Below are 20835 nucleotides of genomic sequence, written 5' to 3'. Positions count from 1 at the left end.
GTTTAGCCCAATACATGGACCAATTAAGTTCCGATAAATTAACCCGCCACGGTTAGCTTCGTGGCGCGGTTCATTGAGCTAAACTTCTTGGGTTAGTGATCGCGCCACTTAGCTTCGTCGTACACTTTAGCTTTATTGTAGCAGTTAGCTTCATAGCCCGCGATATCCCCTTAATCACATCAGCACCTGTGACAAACACAATGAATGGCAACAGCACAAAGAAAAACTGTCATGAAGCAGATACTTAAAGTGTGTTACTACTTTGATATGAAGCAGATATCTATAATTGCATCTGGGTTGAGGTCCCAAGGGTGTTCTCCTCAACTCCTCTTCTAATCAAGAACAGCTTTGTCAAAGATGTCCTGGAGACTCTCATCTCATATCCATACCCATTGTTTAGGAAGACTAAAATCGATGCAGAGTATGTATAACCGATTTTTCTCCAAGGGAAGGATTGGTGTCACTTCTTTCGTTTTCACAAGTCATTCCTATTTTCTTATTTCTCTCTGAACCCCTTCCCGGCGCCTGATCCATATCGTTACTGCAGGCTAAGCAGCATGTCTTATCGCTTCCTCTAAGTTCTGATGTCGATTGCGAATTCTCCAACACGATGACAAGGTTCAGCGATCGTCATATAGGCTCATCCCGAAGACTAAGTCATGCATTTGTTCCATTCCCTTTCCTTCAAATAATGATGACGTCGCCCGTCTAAATCTTCCTTCGCTAGAGCCACTCAAAGATCGTGCTGACATCGTCTAACTCGATAATATCATAATCTCAGCTATGGGAGTTACTATTCCGGAACTAACTATCGCTGCAGGATACTGCCTTGATTCTGAACCTCTAGATACCACATGTAACGCCCATTACGTGGCAATACTTGCATTCATTGAGAAACACATACGAATTTCGAATAAAGAAACGAACTACCAAGTACGTAAGACCTTCAACGAAGTATCAAGTCTCAAGGACTACATGGAGCGAGATGAGAGTTTCATTGCAGCCTCAATTAGTATCAGTATATGGATTTGGGAAAATTTTACAAAGCGAAAGAGTTTATTAGGGGGGTTGGTTTCCCGCGTCGTTACCCCCTCGTGTAGATCCGCAACTCCATCGTTGCTCACGCAACTACGATAGAGATAGCTATCATGTCATCATCGAAACCACGAAACTCGTGATATGATAGCAATGTTACTTATGAATAAGAAACGACGCAGGTTTGTGACATCAATAAAGAGGGGTAGTCACCTTCATGCAATCAATTACTCAGTTACAAACAGGGGAATAGCCAGCGATGCAAACTCTAACTGGCGCCAACAACTATCGTAGTCTAGAGTGGTACTAATAAAGTAAGTCGTGGCATTTGTGCAATAGCTGAAAGGTAGCTACATGATATATATCGTATAAGCCAAGATCAGAGCAGCGGCAGCTTAACAGGATAAATAGGGTAGTATGCAGGTACTCGCGAGTCATAACGATCATACCAGAATGAAGAACATAATGTTTCATGAATGAGCAGCGATAGGGCAGAATTGCCCGAAACGTTTCAGTGGTCTTCTAGAACAGAGTAGTAGCGTGCGGGGAAAGTTTTTGACGGATCCGCATATAGCCACTTGCATTAGTGTCACCATGTCAATCACGTTACATGCATTATTAGCATTGCATATCAGCTTTGATATCGCAATGTAGCTGAAGATAGATCGCGAGTCATTTAACAGAATGATACAATCTAGAAGAAAGATCCCCGGAGAGTACTACTGCACGATGCCAAAATCATATTTCCTTTGAGTAAAAACGTGGCGAAATGGGTGGTTTGCAGTACGTGGGGTTGAACTGAGGGTTTCATTGACATGCAGAGTTTTCGATCTGCAACTTCGCAGATGTCTTCATGGCTGGCTGATAGAGGTGTCTAGTGTGGCCTGTCATCTACCCCAACGGTGCAGAAATGCCGACTGCCACTTGGTACAATGTTGAAGCGTCATATCACGATTTTTCCAACCCATCGTCTTACCCATCCAGAGCTATATAAACGCCAGAATCCCTCCGATCAAATCCAATTCTCTAAACTCAAACTCAAACCATCTTCAAACAAACACCACTCTACAAATCCTCCGCAACTTCCACTGCTAGGTAAGATCTTTCCTTCTTGGACCGATATCTTAACTGACATCCAAGGTCTAGTTATCAACTTTCGATCTTCCCAACCAATTTCAAACGAGTCCTCATCAACTACCTCCAAGTAAGCTGCGATAAATCACACATCGACTACTAAACCTTACTAACATCTCCATAGAAAAATGGGTGCCAACACCATTACAATAACCAACAACTCCACCGCTGACGTTTATGTCAGTGTCACATATGACGGAAACGACTTCCAAAAGGGCGGAAGCGAGGTCTGGTATCCTCTTACAGCCAATGGAGGAACCGACACCTGGAATTACCGGGCCGAGAATCAAATCGCCAGAGTCGCTAGAAGCAAGACTGCTGGGACAGTAATTGAGTCTTTCCTTGCTGTACCAGGGAAAACCATCTACATCTACTAATTGTAGACTACTGGTGGCAGGTTTTCGCTTCCTCTGATGGAATGAGAGCCCAGTAGTGTCACACCTACTATTGAAAGAAATGGTTCATCACAGTAACTTAGCTATATGGCAGATTGAATGAATATAGCAACATAACCCAACAATAATGGCCTTTTCGAAGACTTTAGATTGTGACTCTGAATTTTGAATGTCAATTCCGATATAAATACAAATGAAAAAAAAAGATTATTTAACAAATTGAGATCACGAACCAAGTGTGTAAGTATTTCAGCTTCGAAAGGTCTCTAAACGCACGAAATAGCTGGATAGGCAAAGTCAAGTCCCTAAATACTTAAATGACCTTGCATATCATATACAATGTATTTCAGATTCCAGAGATATCCTTGGCTCAATGATTCAAGACTTCTCGCACCAAGTAGCATAGAGTAAACGTGTGCAAAAGGTCAAAAAAAACAGTATACTTAAAAGAAGACTATCGAGTCAAGTACAAAACAATTGGGGCGGCGAAGTAATTTGTAAATGAATACTCGCGAATGCTAACATCATAATGCAACCTGGCCAGCCGTTTTCCTTTCCAAAACCTCTACTTTACTTGCTTATGATTTCATGATATTTCATAACCAAAATGATGATCACGGTATATGTACAACTAGTACTTGCATTCACTTCATGCATCTCCCAACCTTATCATATCTCAATTATTTTACCCTTCATTGTCATTTCATCAAATCACCTCTCAATCTCAGCCAATTTTTCCCTCGGTGGTAGTGCTTCTGGTCCAAAAGATAATGGTAGGAGCTAGATGTACCGAATCGCATTAGTATATCAAACGTACTTTTTGATCACAGATACAATCTCCAGTAAAAGCGTGTATTAGGAGGGAGTGAGTCGGATAAACAAAAGTAGCACATACCTCTCCTAACCTCGCAACCATAAAATCCCCATTCTTGTCAAACATAAAAATTGGCATATCCAGCTCGCAGAATTCACGGATACTATATTTTCCCACAAATGTTAGCAGTTTCTCTTAATCCAGTATCTCTCATCAAGCCCAAAATTCCTAATTCCCAGCTCTGAGCTCTGAGCCTCCAGCTCCCATCATCCCATCCCATCATCCCATCCCTACATCCCTCCCCATTTCCCAACCCCCATCCATATCCACACCTCTCAACATCCAAAACCAAACCCAAAAACGCAAACAAAAACCAAGCACACTCACAACTGTCTACACATCCCACACGGACTCGCCGGCGGACTAATATCCGTCGCCACCCCAATCGCCCGAAACCCTCTCTGCCCCTCCGTAATCGCCTTCCCAAACGCAACTCTCTCCGCACAGGTTCCCACCGGATACGCTGCATTTTCTACATTCGCGCCATCGATATATGCTCCCTCGTTTGTGAGAATCGTAGACCCGACGCGGAAATTCGAATACGGACAGTAGCGGTGGATTTCGCGGATGCGCTACGCGATTGGAGGGTGTGGATTTGTTCGCTGGTTAGGGAGTAGGTTTCGCTGGCGAAGGATACGTCGGATGGGTCGTTGCCGCGGAGTAGTTTTGGTTCGGGGAAGGCCATTTTGTGAGTTTGTGTGTGTTTTGCTGTGAGAGGTGTGGAAGGAAGGGAGGATGTTAACACGTTGAAATGAAAGTTGAGTTGTGAGTAGAGATAGATATGGATATATATTGTGAGGTCATTTCGCGATATGTAATGATAACGATAAAGGGAAGGTGTTTAAGCTCCCCCGCTCTATTACCTAACGTTTAATTCACGCCAATAGATACACAATTATATATAAGATGTATCTATTAAATTCAAAAGTATCTAATTCACATCATTACATCAACTATAGAATTCTCCTCTTGAATCTATTGTCCTTCAAATTTATTCGTAATATTACAGACTTGCTCCCAGACACAAAAAGAACCCCGCTACCCCTCCAATTCGATCACAGATATACCTAGGATCGATACTGGGTTGTGTTAGCATGTGAGATACACTTCTGATAGTTTCCCTTCTGACCAAACTCTGGGATGATCAACTAAATTTCCTGATTACAAGAGTGTTCAAACTTAAGATTCACTTTGTCGATAGATAACCCAAAGAGGGCCACTATTCTCGAGAGGTCAAAGATTCTACGAGTACAAAAGGTATTTTACAAGCGTGTTCATCTCATTTGTCCTTGCCCATTCCTCATAAATTTACACCACTGTCACAAAAGATAGGAAGGGGAAGAGAGAGGGGAGGAGGGGATGAGAGCAACTAGATGGTAAGTCATGTCATATAAAGATAGTACAGGTCTACATAACTTCATAGCTTCATGGCTTAACAAGCTCTAAAATAGGTCGGGGGGCATATCATCATTTTCCTCCCACTCTCGTATTCCACTATCTACTGTGTATCCCTCCTCTCTCTTCCCTTCCCCTCCTCATTGATTTATCCATTCGTTCCACTATACACTGTGGATCTCAATCCATCCCCTCCCGACATATAGAACACCGAGTTTCACTAACAAACTCACAAACTCACCATCTCATCTACGCCCATCTACTCCCATCAACCCCAAGAGCAACGCCTCTTCCTTCCCCCTTCCTCCTCTATAACTCAACATCAACACCAAACCCAAGCAAGCAAACCCAAATCCAATCACAAACCTTCAAACCAACACGGAATCTCTACATTCCATTTCCTCTCTATCCCTTCAGATACCACCATCCCATCCCATCCCATCCCATCCCATCATATCCTCACCACCCCCTAAGTCTATCCCCGCAACTCTCAGATCTTACAATCTAATCCCAATTCAAAACCCATTCATCGTCATGATATGATATAGAAGCTTTTCAGATTCTTCCCTGCATCTCCTTTCCCCTTCTTCAATTTTCAAAATCCTACTAGTAACTACATACTAATAACAATCATAAGCGAGCAAAATCAACATTTTAGTTTTATTTTTACTTTCAAATATCATTTTCATTTTACTCTTCTCTGCCACTTCTTCCATCCACTATTCTCATTTCAATAAATCACCTATCTACATTCCCCATTCGCACTATCCTAATGCACTGTATTCCCATAACGTTGACCGTAGACCGAAGACAGGACAGAAACTGAAGCAATAGCTCCGCTCAGTCCATCTCAGCCCACTGCCTCACAAAATTCCCCGCCTCCAAGATCTCAACATCCCAAACATTCTTTGCACCAATTTAATCCTTGGTGACTTGAATAGGAGTTACTGCGTATGTAGGTCTGACGTATCTATAATGTCAAATTTATTAGCATAATTCTCTTACTCTTTCACTTGCCCTTTTCCTTCTCTATTCCTTTTTATCCCTAGCCCTCTTCCTAAGCAAATAAACAGAACAACATACCTATCACTGTTATATGGACTAGTCTCGCTACCCAACAATTCCTTTTCTCTCTTCAAATCTGCCCAATGTCTTCTGACAAGGTCACGATCGGTTTCCGCTGTCAAAAGTGGAATCAAATGGATTCTAGACCACATTTTTTCACGGGCAAGTTCACTGTTTACTATTTGTTAGTGGATTATCCATTCGAATCGTCTAGCGAGGAAAAAAAAGGTGTCCTGATATTTGAATGTGTAATTCAACGTGATATCCAGGCTCTCCAGACGTTATTTCTGAATCACCCAAGATATATCATGGATTCCATCAAAACCCTCAGGAGTAAAACCTTCCACCGATATACTCTTAGACATAAATCCCCCCTCAATCCTCAACACCCCAAAACAAATAAAAAGAAAACAATACATACTTCTGTTCCCGAATTCCCTTTCCTACTTTCCAGAATCCATATGTCATAACTCCAGCCATAGCCAAAAGCATAACCGAGGGTCTGAAACCGCGTGCTGGAAGATTTCTCTATGATTTTCAAACATAAAACATTAGCTTGCTGTTTTTTTGAACTCTGAGTGCTTTTTTTCTTTCTCTTTTCCACCCCAAAATCTCTTCTCTTCTGCCCCTCCGTTCATCTGACTATGTAAACATCTGACTATCTATATCGGATCCGTGGAAGATGAGGACGAGGACGAGGACGAGGACAAAGAAGTAGCGTGACATGCGTGTGGAGATCAATCGTCGTATATCGTTGTTTGAAAATCTCGCAGTCTCATAATGAATGACGCCCCGCTGGCCATCTGGGGGCCACTGCCGTGGAGGCCAACTATTTGGTTAATACCATCCCATCAAACCACCTCTTCTTTTACCACTCTCCCTCCTTCCCTATGCACCACACCCAGCACCTCATTTCCATTGACAGATATCAAACATCGAACATTAATTCTCTACCCCTCCATTAACCCCCAATCTCCAAAGTCCACAAACCCATCACGCCTACCCCTCCATTGTACCTGACCGCACATTCTCCGCCTGCAATCATTTTTCAATCATTCCCATTCCAAACCGTCCCATCCAATCTCCTCATTTATCATCACCCAAGCTCCAGCTCTCACTCCCCAATCCCGACGATCAATACACAACCCCCAATATCATCTATCGAACACAGCAGCACATCCCAACACACCACCATCCATAATTCAGTCCGCACTCTACTCCGCACTCCCCCTGACAATATTCCAATACATAGCAGTCGCGATCCCGGCAGTATTCTTTTTCAATTTCGATTTACTTTTCGTTTCGTCCTCATCCTCGTCGTGGTCGTAATCGTGTCCAATGTCATGCTCGTCTCATTCCAGTTCCTCTCCATTGCAGCTAAACGACCCCCTCCTTTTTCCACCTCATCCTCTTCCGCACAACATATCATCAATCCCATCCCATTGCAATCCATCTCTCTCCATCTCCCCCGCTTCTCGATGCCCCATTTCCTCTCCCCCCCTTTCCTTTCCTCAATCTTTGATCCCCAAACCTCCCTTCCCAGTTCCCCTCATTCTCTACCACAAAATCAAAGAAACGAAAAAGAAAATTCCACCACACACCTTATACTGCACGGCTTCATACCCGCCCTTTGGCGGCATATCCTGAGGCATATTTGCTGATTTCTCTTCCCTCAAACTATTACGTTTTTTTCTCAATCTCCTTTCTTCTATCCCGTGGTCGCGAAGTCACAAGATAGGATACAGAATATGGCGTAATTGAGTTGTTTGTAATGTTCAATGTGGTGTGGTATGCTCTCGAGATTGAATGTTATCGCTCAATCAAGCTCTAATTTATTCATGCCTTGAATTACAGGCTTGTAGTTTGTAGCCCTCCCGAGATCCACACTTGCACAACTGACTTGGTCTGAGCGTTCGTAACCAATAAACATCAAGGTTTTACTATGCTCGAGTACCTACGTATAGTATAATACATCAATCCTCATCATCGTCCTCAAATACAAATCTCTCGTAATCATCTCATCATAAAACTCATCTCAATCTCAATCTCATAGACTCAATAATTCTTCAATCTTCGAATAACGCCCAACTAATGCACAAAACCAATCCCATCCCGTCCCTTCCCGCCAAACCCCCATCCCAATTCCAGATCTCCCAACCCCAATTCCCAACCATGCCATTCCTATTCACCCAATTTCCCAGATTCCATCCACAAAACACCTTAAAAGCAATAAATGAACCACGCTTCAAAATGATATGATGGCAGACACAAGAGTTCTCGTTTCCTCGTAAGTGCAATTCCTTCCCTCATGCTAACAGCAAGGTCTCTTGATAAAGTTCGACCCAAGGTGCAATGCAATGCAAATAGCAAAATCAACCGCTAGCAGCAGCCGCTTCTTCCTCCAATTCCAGATCAAAAGCAGCCTGCATTTCGGCTTCCAGATCATCTTCAAAACTATGGTCACTTTCCTCCGCCATAACTTGATTAACCTCGTCATTTTCATCACCCGTTACCCCCGGGGTAAGAAGACTCGATTCTGTTGTACTGTTTGGCGTTTTTACAGTTTTCAGGCCCGTTGTTCTTGAATTAGCTACTCGCTGCTTTTTTGCCATAGTACTTTCTTCTTCACTTTCATCTTCATCCGTCGCATCGTCGAATCTTCGTTTATGTCCTCTTCGTGAACTTGTACGCGATGTTCGACTGTTGTTGCTGTTATTACTGGTGAAACTTGTGTCGCTTTCTGTACCGGATTCATCATCACCCATGAATTCGGCTAATTCGTCATCTATTGATGACCAATTGAGATCCATCGTTGGAGAGATGTCACCTCGTGGTTCATCCGGCATGACACCTTCTCCATCTAGCTCAGATTTTGTATCGTCATCTTCAAAATCTGAGCTCTCGGTGTAGTCTGAAGATTCCTCACTATCTTCACCAGGAGATGGAACATTAGTCAAATCGCCACTTTGTCTCCTATCAGCTGGATTTATTTCCACCTAATGGATATATTAATATTGCCCATAAGAAAATAATGGAGAGTTCAACCTACCAAATACTCTGATTCATCTTCCTTTTCCCACTTGCTCATCGAATGAGTCAACCATTGTTGTGTGACTATCTTGATGTGAGGATATTTTGCCGCTTCTCGAACTTTTTGTGTACGAGTTTTCTGTGACGAAGCCACGACATGAGTCACTCTCTTTGAAACCCTATAATTTGTCAGTGAATCATCTACAAGACATCATCATAGTACATACTTTTTATGAATTTTGCCACCGAAGCTTTCTATCTGCTGAGCAATTTCAGATCTGAGTTTGATTAGCATGGATTTTCCCTTGACCCTTTCTAACCCCCATACGCTAGAGAATATACACAATAAAGTTTCTTGCGAAATAGAATCATGGGTGGTATCAACTAACCTCATAAGGTCAACTCCCAACGGAACTAAACCCGACATTACTATTACACATCCATCTAAGACTCGAGACCTAAGGGGTTGTTAGCAAAACCGTCCTGGGTGGCATCTCTTTTGGGGAGGGTAATCCATACTTGAGACGTGGCATCACAACTGCGATATTGGGTACCACTTTGAGATCGGCAGCTTCATTCTTGACGTTAACCTTTCTTTGATGTCCAGGTTTTAGTTGTGCAACTCGTCCACCTGGGACATTGACCAAAGCTTTATCGTATTCTTCATAGAAAGCTCTGTGCAAATCCGTAAGATGTTGTTGAAGATAAGTCAGTTCCACGTCGTCATCTTTAAGAACACTGTGTCGATGCGTGTGATGTTCAACTGTGCCATCCTCAACCGACTTTTCTGCTTCTTCCTGTTTTTTGTCGGCTTCGTCAAGTTCTTCTTGTTTATGAAGTAATGGTCGATCCCTTAATTGTTGCTCCAAGAATTTCTCTTGCTCCGCTGCTTGTTCAAGTAACGAAGCGTCATCGTCTAACGTGTTAAGTTTCGGTAGAATTGGTTTCTCAGTTGCTGGTTCCTCCTTGGTTTCTTCGGCAGATTTGGTTTCGCCTCCTTCAGGTTCTGTAGGCTTTGCAACTTCTCCAATAGGTGTTTCGACCGTCTCAAGTGTGTTGGTCTCCGGCTTTAAGTGATGTTTCTTTTTAGGTGTTGATATTTTAGGAAGCTCTTCTCTTTTCGGTAGGAAACTCGAATTAATATCCCCAATACCAGTGAAGAAATCATAAGGAACAACCTTGATAAGGTTAGGACGATTCATTGGCCAAACGTCTGCGCGATCATCAATAATTGCCACCATATGCGTGCTCTGAGGGAATAATCTAGCCAGACTCTTTGCCGTGACGTTGCCGTTCTCGTCTCGACTGATGATACGATCACCAAATAATTTCTTTCCAGGGTCGACGATCTTTGCAATATTTAATGCGTATGCTCGAGTACCCATAGTATAAACATGTAGCTCATACATTTCGGAGACTTTTGCGAGAAACTCCGCAAGTCCAGGGCGCATTTTAATGTAATACCAACAACCGGATGCGAGACCGCGAGGGCCATCGTCATTGAGTTGGAAGGATCGCACATCTTTGACGGCCTCGTAATTTGGTGAATTGACATCGCGTTGCCATTCTCCAACAGTAGGTTCAATACAAGCATGGATAATGGTCTGATCCAGATCCACCACCAACGAAAGTTTTCGATTCTTAAGTAGCCGCCGTTGCAATTCTTCTTCTGCTTTCGAAGCCTCGTCAAGACTAACTGTGAGGTGTGTTTGGTCGTGGATCATATTGATTCTAGCTCGGTCTGTATCGAGCGTACTGGTGGCCCAAGAGACCTCGGTCATATCTTTTCCACACATCCCACAAAGTCCCGCAAACTGGACAGCATGCGAACAACTTTCTTCAACATCGACAACAGGTCCATCGCTCTCAACTGTCATACCTTCTTTGACTAACCATTTCTCAATAGTACCGTCAGAAGGGCTATCCCATGCCCCATACGATGTTTGTTCTTCTTCCCATTGTTCGCCCAATGGATCACCAACCATGAGCTTCCAATGATATTTATATTCGAGGAGTGAGTCCCGTTTCGAAATCTGATCGCCATGTTTCTTGAATAACTTGGTGATTGTAATTGGGTACCTTAAATTCGGACCCAAATTTAATGTCTTTCCCATTTTGATATCCTCCTTCGCAAAGCTGTCGTTGGATGTGTGATCATGCGATCCCGGGTGGGTCGGTTCTATTTGTTGGAAGATGAATCGTCAGTAACTGAGCTCGAAATGGTAAAGGAGTAGAATGCGCGCGCAGATGAAAGAAAGCTTGATGAGAAGTTGAATCGCATATCGCAAATCGCATATGACAAGAAGCAAGCCACAGCACCCTGTGAAAGGCCGTCGCAAAGCGCAATACAATTCCAGGACAATTCGCAGAAGCTTAAAGCAAGCTTCCAGGATAGACACAATAGATATCTACAAGCTGTTGAAAGACCTACGAATTCAATTTAAGCTCCTTGAAAGCTCTCATAAATATCGCGTGGGATTGTTCAGCATTGTAAGATTCCATGTACACCACTTCTTCCTTATTCAAGCTTGCAAGCCACAAAGAAGGTTGAGGTAACCACCGAATTGGGCGGGGATGAATGATGGGTTTCTTGATTTTGCGATCTTTAAATATATACCTTTTTTTGTTCAATTAGGAATTCTTTGGGGGTTTATTTGAATTGTGCCCTTGTCGATGTGAAGCTTTCTGATATCTGCGAAAGGATTTGAAGTTGTTGCGATTGAGAAGATTGGATTTAAAGGATTGAAAAGTAAGCGGTATTGTAGTTTTTGGAGCTCTGAAGTTGAATCGTTTGTTGACTTTATATGTTCACATCAATCGCACGAACGCGACTACTGTGGAAGCTTATAAAGGGTGGGTGTGAACGGGATGCGGTTGTGGTTCGGTGCGGGAGTACATTAATTTTGGCTGAGTCTTTGCGGTGTTAAGATAAGGCAACAAGGCGACAAGGCGACAAGGCGACAAGGCATCAATAAATGTTAAATCTGAAGGGAAAGAGCACAAGAAGGCTGTGTAGGGTGGTGGGAGGAACAGGCAAGATGACTTTTTACCGCTAAAGTCAAGATACACACCCAAACAAGTGAATTTCTGACAAAGGAGGAGAAGGGAGGGGACTTTTTATATGTGTGATCAGCTTGTTCCTTGCTCTTGATGTCTATTCGATGAGTGAGTGAACAGTGATTGGTTCATGAAGCGGAATAAAAGATGCTACTATAAAAATTACATGGATGAGGGAAAGAATGAGGAGAATGTGAACATCATCGAAATATCATCATCATTCATCGTCACTCCGGGTTTTCTTTCACTCACTTACCTAGCATACCGGTGGGTGGGCATCTACCTCAATCCAATAAGACCCGATCTCGTGACCGTGGTCCAAATAGGTCCTACTAGGTCGGGAGGGAGTTTTGAATGTAGTGAAGTGAATGTGAAGATTGATACGGAAACCTCGAGGGTATATATATATATATATATACTGAAAAATGTAAAAAGTATATAGATGCCTAATAGGTAGTAGAAAGATACTAGATAATAAGTGTGAATCATTCATTTATTACTCATTCCAATCTCCCTCTATTACTCACTCACCTTGTACCCACAGCCTTCTCGTGCATCACCTACACTCACAACTCACTCCACTCGCAACCTGATACTGATACCCCTAGCAAATACACCTCAACACCCATCCACCATTACACAAAACCCGTTACAACCAAACGAACAACGGAGGTGGTACAATAAGGCCCTCCATCCATCCATCCATCCATCTATCCATCCAATCATCACAAGATAGGGCCGTTTGCAGCTTATCGAGCATCTCATCCCTGCCCAAACCTTAATTTCTAGCCATGCGATGAAATATGTATATTCTTTGAACGTGTTAAATGGTTTTAGTTGGATCTTGCTTTCTTTGCCCCTTTACCTCTTCACTTCATACTGCCTCATCCTTTCTTCATCAAAGAAAGAGATACCTCGGCGAAGAATTAGTTAGAGCTTCTAGACTTACGGAAATAGCAGCTCTTCCGTAACATCCGTCTACGAGCTATTTTAGCACGCTTCGATTTGCGGCTCACCGGGAGTCCATCAAGGTGGCCCTCCTTTACCGCGAATTGGGCCCGACTTTTTCCCTGCCTAGAAATCAAACAAATGACCAATTAATCATAACTATATAGAGCATAATTATATTATCCTTCGTTCATTGATCGTAGTCCATTATCTATATTTATGTAAAATCAAACCTCCTCACTTCATCTTGCACTTTCCTCCGTTAAATACAAATTAAGTAGATTATATCCCATTCCTATTCCTGTCACTAACAACACCCTTCATTATTTCATAGTCATCGTATATGCAGACTGTCGTAAACCCTATCAACTAGCCTCCAACACCTTGCTCACTTAAAACATTACATACCCAGCCCAGTTCCATGCCTTTCGATCCAACCTACTGACCCGCTTAACACTATGTTTACCCTTGGAAAGAAATTTCAAGCCGCCTTTCTGGCCGGTGATAACGCCCTAGATGCCAAATCCGAGCCCGACCAAGTCATCGCGTTCCTATCGCTGAAAGTTCCCGAACGCGCCATTGTATCCCAATCATGAATTCGTTTCATGGAATCCGGGTCGGTGTCATCCCCTATGAATGTCCAACTCTCTTCCGAATCTTCCAAGGCATCATCATCTGACTTTCCATCCTTGAGCTTGATCAGTGATTTTGCGTACTCCATATCTCGATATATACACTGAATAGCAGTGTCGACGCCATTTTCCTGATAAGTTGTTAGTACTGCTTGGTCTTCTTGTACACGAATCATAACATACATTTCTAATCTGTTCGCCCAGCACTTTGGCCTTTGTAATCATTCTCTTACTGTGCGCTGCCTCCCAAAGAGCTTTGGAAAAAAGACTCTCGTTAAGCTTCTTCAACAAAATACCCACGCCTAGATCCTCAACCCGCTGACCAAAGAAGAATTGATCTCCGAAGAATGGCTTAATGATCGTTGGAATGCCGGCTCGTAAACTAGCTCCCGTAGTACCGGCGCCTCCATGATGGGCTGCCGCATCAATCTGAGAGAAGAGCCAGTCGTGAGGGGCTGATTTGATTTGGAATATCTCGGGTGGGAGTGGTACCTCAATATCGTTGGCTCCTTTCTTATCCAAACGGTCTGACCATCCCTTTGATAGAATGCATCTTACATCGGCCTTAATGATAGAATCCCTCACTATTCTAGTCAAAGCTGCAGAATCTGGCACAACAATTGATCCAAACCCGACATATACTAGTCGTTTGCCATCTGCGCGGGCCTTGGCAATGAAATCTGTAAGATCTTTGGGTGGTGTGTAATTCGAACTTTCATTCAAGAACCAGTAGCCAGTGACTCTAATCCAATCGCTATAATCAAGAGGTGGTACCACAACCGAAGGGCTAAAATTATACAAGAATGGAACCTTGTTGGGTTGCATCTTCTCTAAATTCGTGGCTTGCAAACCTAGCTCTTTGTGTCTCCAACGATTTACCTGTCCAGAAATGGCAGTCCAAAAGACCTTATCGAACAAAATGTATGACAAGTAGTTATAAGCACCACCATATTTGTGCTCAGGAACAGCGAATGCGTGAGGATAAGCTCTTGTTCTTGTCCATGGCATGGTGAAAGCTCGGAAATATGGAATTCGAAGAGCTTCCGCGATATGAATTCCACCCATTGCACTGGGGCTTTCAATCAAGACATCAGAATTCTGGCAGGCCTTCCAAGATGAGCTGAGTAAATCGTCTATCCAACCCCGGAATTTCGAAGATGCTTCTTTCAAGAATGAGACCGTGAACATTCCGTTATCGACACAAATCCGCATCAACTCGGCTGGATCGCCATCAACTGGCGCAAATTCAATATTGTGTGACTCAACCCAGTCTTTAAACTCCAAGTGAGTAGCTATCTTCGTCTTATGACCTTCCGCCATCAGGCCCTTACACAGAGCAATGTAAGGCTGAACATCACCACGAGAACCAATAGTCAAGCAAGTGATACGCAGCGACTCTGTCGGTTTGAAATTCAATATCGAAGCTCTTGGATCATCGAACAGGATTGGCGGCGATCCAGTATCGCCTACCTTGGGAGTACCGATATCACTGACATCATTCTCAGAATGAAGCACATGCCGTGCCTGAATTAGAGCTTGATTTTCAGCACTAGCCACCTCTGCGCTTTCGCGTTCCTCCATGGTCAAGAGCCCAGACTCGTCCATATACTTTATTGTCTCTATATTCTGCAAAAGAGTTACTAAACAGTCATCTCGATCTTCAGCTAAAGCGAATTCGAAAAATATCTCCGCATGTCCTCGGATAGTGACTACAAGCCCCGAGTATCCAAATCTAGATGATGTCTCCTTTTCGACGTTTTCGATGTCTTTCAAAGGTATGATGATTTTAGTCTTTATGGTTGGTATCAGACTTCGATAACAGAAAGATCTATCGCTGAGGTAAATCTTGCCATATAGAAAAGCAAGTCGCTGCCAAGAGCAAAAGTATGCGGCATGGAGCTTCTCATCGGGAGGCAAGGCGAAGTGTTGGCGAAATCGTTCTGCGTGTGTAACACCATCGCGATTATCATCATCGTTTTTCATGTTAGACATTTCGTCATCACGTGGCATTCCATGGGATTCTTCATAGTGCATCTTGCCCCCTTTCCACATGCCTGAGACCTTTTCTACATAGCCCATAGACTCAGTTGCCAGTAATGAGCTCATCTTCTTCGAGTGTCTATTCAGATAGCCGGCGAAACCTGCAGCTCGTTGCAAAGGATATGATCCAGCCTTGACAATGCTTTGTAATGAAGGGCCAGATGATATTGCTCCTTGCCTGGCGTCTGAGTCGCCCATGGAACCTGTGGTGGCAGCATGTTTGGGTTTCTCGGGTCGGTAAGTTCGTGTTGGGGAAACGTCGGCGGATCTTCTTGGAGAGGTAAGAGGACGAGATTCCGGACTCTGAAAATCATCCTTGTTGTTGCCAAGTCGTGATGAAGGCGAGCGTTGTATAGTGGGTGATAAAAATACATCGCTGCCTCGAAGTATCTGACTAGCAGACGCTTGGTTTTCATCACTTGCTGATGGCAAAGCCTCATATGACCCCGGTTCATCCAGAGAATGGACATATGAATCAGAAGACCCTTCCTTAGATGTACCCTTCTCTCGACTCAAGCGATTAGTACTGAGGCTACGTCTCGTGCTGATGCTATTTGCACTGGTGCTTCTGTGGCTTTTCGTCTGAAATCGATTCATGTCTATGCTACGTCGACCGTGCTTGTTAAGATCTATACTCCTACGAAATACATCTGAACTTGAACGACTCATATCTGTGCTAGCACGAGGACTACCGGGTCCCGGAGAAAGTAACGGCGATAAGGTTGCTCGGACATTCTCTTCTAAAGCTGGTGCCGTAGTTTGAATGGGAGGAACGTGAGGTTTTTTATTGTGGCTCATGTGGATCGACGTACGCTTGGAGCTATTATGGCTATCGTCCACTGTTGATGGTGACAAAAGGTCCTGTGCCAATTTCTGCGCAGTTGTATCTTCGACAAGAATTTTGAGTACATTCAAAGCTTCCTGACCGTTGGTAAAAAATGAAAAGAAATACTAGACAAGGTCGTTAGCGGTTTACTGACTCGGATCCTAAATTACTGACCTCATCGATCGCAAAACTCTCATCATTGTCAATGACGCGTATCTTGCAGGTGTCGGCAAAATCGACAATTTGACTGTCCTCGATGTCGATAATATTCTCAATGGGTAACGAGATCTTGACACTGTCGCCATCATTGTGGGACCGAAATATTATCTTCTGTAAGGCTTTCACCCATTCCTTTGCAGAAGGGGCACTATCGGCATTGAAGTGATATTTTCTTTGATGTGTCTCGACGGTGAAGTGTGTAGAGTCTTTCCCTTTCCCTTTTTCCGTAATACTTGCTGAAATTCCATATCTCAAGTCAATATTGCCTCTTGGAAAATACAAATCGGCTTGGTTGGTGTAATATGAAAGAACGTCGCCCTTCAACCGGAACCAATATCTATTGTACTTTGGATTGTGTTGGCCCGATTTCGATAGATATCCTGATTTGACAACTTCATGCTACAGGAACGTTAGCAAATTGACAAGGTAAATCCACAAGATATAAGGTCAACAACATACAGATTTCTTTGGTAAGTAGGCATAGAAGCATATGTGCTTAGATGTGATGTACATATAGCCTTGGACCAATACACTTTTCATTAGCCAGCAAGGATATTCTACAATAATTAGTATTCGCTTGCACAATGCGGGAAAGTAAAGAACCTACCTTCTATTACTTCTTCGGCAGTTTCGAACTTGTAGATCTCTCTCAGCTTCTTTGCTAAACTCGTCGATGGCGTCTCCTCATCTTCACCAATCTCTGTAAGGTCTTTTGAACTTCGAGGCATGTCGAAACTGGGTCGCAAAGCTAATTTAGCTTGGGCATCCAACATTCTGCTCATGACCGGTGCGTCTCTTGGTTGGAGTTGTGGAGATTTTATATCAGGTGTGGTAGATTCTTGAGGAGAATCGCGTACTGGTGACGGCGTACGGCTACGGCTACCTTGAACGACGGTGTTTGATGATTTAGACTTGGACTTAGAACCTAGTCGCGAGAATGATCGAATCAACTTGCTCTCTGAGAACTTCCTCCTATGCCTTTCCGATTTCCCTCCCTTTTGATCTATGCTGTCATAATTTATGTGCGACTCGGAACTCTGTCGTGTTGGCTTCCTCGAATCATCTTCTTCGTCGCTGGATTGCGCATCAAATCTGGCATTGAAATCAACTTTTGGGCCAACAGCTGCGGTAATCATACCAAAGACAGATTGATTCATAGCATTCGGGGCAGTATAATCGTCATCCGCATCGTCGCCGTCTTGAAAGCGCTCAGGGAGTTCCAAAGTTGCTTGGTGACCTTCATTCCTTCTCTTCGTCAACTTTCTAGCGACCCTCTTCTTCAACTCATCTTCCGGAGCCATGTTGGCAATAGCTTTTCGTCGATGGTATGGAAAACCAAACCACTCGAGTTGTTTTGATGTTTGTACAAATCGTCAGGAATCCAACGACGTTAAGATCTCAGGCGGTATCGATAAGGGTGGCTTAGGCTCCTTCAGAGTAAGCTATACCCTAAAAGTTGAATGATAGGCGATTTGAGTTTGAATCACATGTAATTAAATAAAGTTGATCATCAGGTCTTCTTGGACTCAGCAGGGTTAGTAAGGGATTGATTAGTAGGCAGAGAGAGACAATTCAAAGGTGGAAAATGAATCACAAGTTGTTTAAGGGTCTGATACGATGGCAGTGAGTGAGTGTATGTAATAGAGGAAGGAAGTAATTAAGTGAGGTTCGCAAGTAATAAGTAGCTAGTAAGAACGAGGTATCCCACAGCATGGCATTGTTGAGCGAGCTCGGTTTCTTCGGTGGTGTGTTTTGTTGTGGGGGAATAGATTAAGACCTATCCTATCTATCTATTATCGTATCGAGTAGATCACAATGCGACGATCTGATTCTCTTTAAGTGGGTAATATGACAACATAATACAGTAAGTCACAATCGAAGGAGCTGGGGAAACAGTCTCTCTAAGTGTGAAAATGATTATAACATTGGCCATTTTATTGAGCAATATAACGATATGCATCATATGTATGTAGATTCGTTTCCTTTATCTTGATTGCCTCATAGATTGGTAGGTACGATGTAAATAGGTACTAGATAGGCATTGTTAGAAGTTGTACTCGGATATATTCCATACATCTATCTGTCTATCAGGTAGGTAGGTAGGTAGGTATTTACGACTATATGACCCAGGCAATTCTGATCGAGCGCAGCGAGGACGGGGGTTTGGGGGCTTGCCCCCATCAAAGAACATATGAAGAAGGTTATCACCCAATACTAAATCTAGAAGAACAACAAATTATCATGAATTACCCAAAGTATCACACCAGATAGGTATTCATTTTGATAAGGATGAATGGATTGGTTGCTTCATTAAGTTCTTCTATGACTTCGCTTTATTAACGCTCAATATAAATTCATCGTTGGACCCTCAGAGTACTCATCATACTATACAATATTCAAACAATACCTAACTTATCACCCACGGGAAATGCGTCCATCACATCCAAAGACACAGTTTCCCTGACGCCGTACCACCTGCGACCCAGTCCTTTGTAGGATGAAATTGTGCAGCAGCTGGAACAGCTGTTATGAGACCCTCACCCCCCAATTGCGCTAATTGTTCTCCATCGGCTGAATAAACATCACAAAATCTATTCATATTACCAATCACAAATTTCTGAATTCCGTCTTCAGGTCTCTCTTGCCAATGAGGCTTTAAGATAGTTACCCACCGTCCAGTTTGGTTATTGTGTTTGATAATAGTCGTAGGTTTCATCGCTTCATCATCGAGTGAATGACCTGCCTTGAAAGAGCCGGCATCGAGGAATGAATGAATCTTGATAGTATCATCATATGAAGAAGTTGCAACATGACCAGCAGGGGACCATGAAGCATGAGATACCGAAAGCCTAGACTCATGCTCACCAAGTAAAACCGGGTGTCTTGAATCACCTGTCCCTGTTATTTTCCGCAAATCCCAAATTTTCAGCATTCTATCTAATGATGCCGTAGCCACAAAATGAGGATGCAATGGATGTAAAGAAAATCCGCCTATCTTTTTATCAGAAAGGTACCAAATTTCACTTTTGGATGGAGTCCGCATATCATGGCGTCCAAATCGACCGTCCAGAGTAGAAAAGCACAATAGATTCGGATCGGTGGATGGTATGGCAATGCTAGATATGGGGATATCTTCATCTAGAGAATCTGGGGCGAATGCCTCAACAGCTACCCCTTTCTGTAGGTCTAGTTTTCGCACTGAAGAGTCATATGAAGCCGAATATAGCGAATTTCCGTCTGCACCAAACACGAAAGAAGAGATTGACCTAGAATGTATCTTGAAAGCAGTAATGGCTGGCTCTGTGTCCTCTTCGTCGTCATCGTCTTCTGTTTTCACTCCTGGACCTTCTTGTGAAGCGTCGAATAATCCAACGTTCCCTAGTTTATCTCCAGCAAATATTAAAGGCTTGTCTGCCGTTGGATGAAACCCTAAAGCGTATATTCTTTCGGGGGTAATTTTAATTTCTGAAGATTGAGTTAGCGCTAGAATATTCCTTGAAAGGACCAAGTCTTACGGTTGGGCTCATATGGTTCATATAATTGTAATCCGCTCATCTTCTCTCTCAAAGCCTTCAACCCTTCATCTGTTGTCTCTTTGATATCATCTTCGGTAAAGGTTCTCAAATTCGGCTGAGCGCCACGCATGACTCCAGATAAAAATCCATTATCCTGCTTCCATTTCTTTCCTTCAACAACAATATCATTAACATTTATATCTCCTGCAACTCGCTGCCTCTTAGCTTGTGAAACTTCCTTCGCAAATTCTTGTTCAACCTCTGCTTTGCGCTTTGCAGTCTCGCTATCAGCTTCAATACCAGCCAGGCGTGAACTTGTACGGGTTGGTCTAGGGGCTTCTTTTTTTATGGGAGCCGCTCTCTTTCTAGGGGTTGCTGATTTTGGTTTTGGTGGCGGTTTTGGGACGATTTTCTGAGCTGTTGTGCTAAGGTCTTTTAACATTGCTTGATTTGCCGCAATATTTTCGAGTCTTCGGCGCTCGAAGGCACTCATCTCTGGCTTTTCCTTTTTGTTTGGAGCCATGTTGTAAATTTTTCTTGTGGATTGTTGGTCTGAGAAGAATCAATGGCAAAATGAAGGGTTTACCAAACAATGCAAGGTCAATTTAATTTATGAAGTCATTTCAATTAACGCGTCTCTCTCAATTGAAGAAACCGCGTCGCGATTGAT

At 43.1% G+C, this 20835-nt stretch overlaps 6 protein-coding genes across 6 annotated transcripts; 1 reads left to right on the top strand and 5 right to left on the bottom strand.

Annotated features, from left to right (window-relative positions):
* Positions 1–1967: 1967 nt before the first annotated feature.
* On the top strand, positions 1968–2687 carry Bfra_009219 (putative ekda protein; the record flags this gene model as incomplete). The annotated part of the gene is made up of 3 exons (XM_037339569.1): positions 1968–2130; positions 2182–2239; positions 2294–2687. The coding sequence occupies 3 exons, from the start codon at positions 1968–1970 to the stop codon at positions 2544–2546; spliced, it is 474 nt and encodes a 157-aa protein (XP_037189619.1). The 3' UTR covers positions 2547–2687.
* A 588-nt stretch (positions 2688–3275) lies between these two features.
* On the bottom strand, positions 3276–4123 carry Bfra_009218 (putative cytidine deaminase protein; the record flags this gene model as incomplete). The annotated part of the gene is made up of 4 exons (XM_037339568.1): positions 3276–3344; positions 3460–3541; positions 3766–3938; positions 3986–4123. 4 exons carry the CDS (start codon positions 4121–4123, stop codon positions 3276–3278), a joined length of 462 nt encoding a protein of 153 aa, XP_037189618.1.
* A 1628-nt stretch (positions 4124–5751) lies between these two features.
* Bfra_009217 (putative nadh-ubiquinone oxidoreductase protein) lies at positions 5752–6390 on the bottom strand (the record flags this gene model as incomplete). The annotated part of the gene is made up of 3 exons (XM_037339567.1): positions 5752–5803; positions 5917–6069; positions 6320–6390. 3 exons carry the CDS (start codon positions 6388–6390, stop codon positions 5752–5754), a joined length of 276 nt encoding a protein of 91 aa, XP_037189617.1.
* Positions 6391–8270: 1880 nt separating this feature from the next.
* Positions 8271–11042, bottom strand: Bfra_009216 (putative fcp1-like phosphatase protein; the record flags this gene model as incomplete). Its single annotated transcript, XM_037339566.1, has 5 exons — positions 8271–8894; positions 8948–9107; positions 9156–9206; positions 9318–9386; positions 9448–11042. The coding sequence occupies 5 exons, from the start codon at positions 11040–11042 to the stop codon at positions 8271–8273; spliced, it is 2499 nt and encodes an 832-aa protein (XP_037189616.1).
* Positions 11043–13414: 2372 nt separating this feature from the next.
* Bfra_009215 (putative udp-glucose:sterol glycosyltransferase protein) lies at positions 13415–17951 on the bottom strand (the record flags this gene model as incomplete). The annotated part of the gene is made up of 5 exons (XM_037339565.1): positions 13415–13696; positions 13749–16556; positions 16606–17049; positions 17110–17207; positions 17258–17951. 5 exons carry the CDS (start codon positions 17949–17951, stop codon positions 13415–13417), a joined length of 4326 nt encoding a protein of 1441 aa, XP_037189615.1.
* Positions 17952–19087: 1136 nt separating this feature from the next.
* Bfra_009214 (putative wd repeat-containing protein) lies at positions 19088–20688 on the bottom strand (the record flags this gene model as incomplete). Its single annotated transcript, XM_037339564.1, has 2 exons — positions 19088–20115; positions 20166–20688. 2 exons carry the CDS (start codon positions 20686–20688, stop codon positions 19088–19090), a joined length of 1551 nt encoding a protein of 516 aa, XP_037189614.1.
* Positions 20689–20835: the final 147 nt, after the last annotated feature.

Source organism: Botrytis fragariae, assembly GCF_013461495.1.
Source record: "Botrytis fragariae strain BVB16 chromosome Unknown tig00000161, whole genome shotgun sequence".
In the NCBI taxonomy this organism is placed as follows: domain Eukaryota; kingdom Fungi; phylum Ascomycota; class Leotiomycetes; order Helotiales; family Sclerotiniaceae; genus Botrytis; species Botrytis fragariae.
This window is presented reverse-complemented; position numbering and strand designations above follow the sequence as displayed.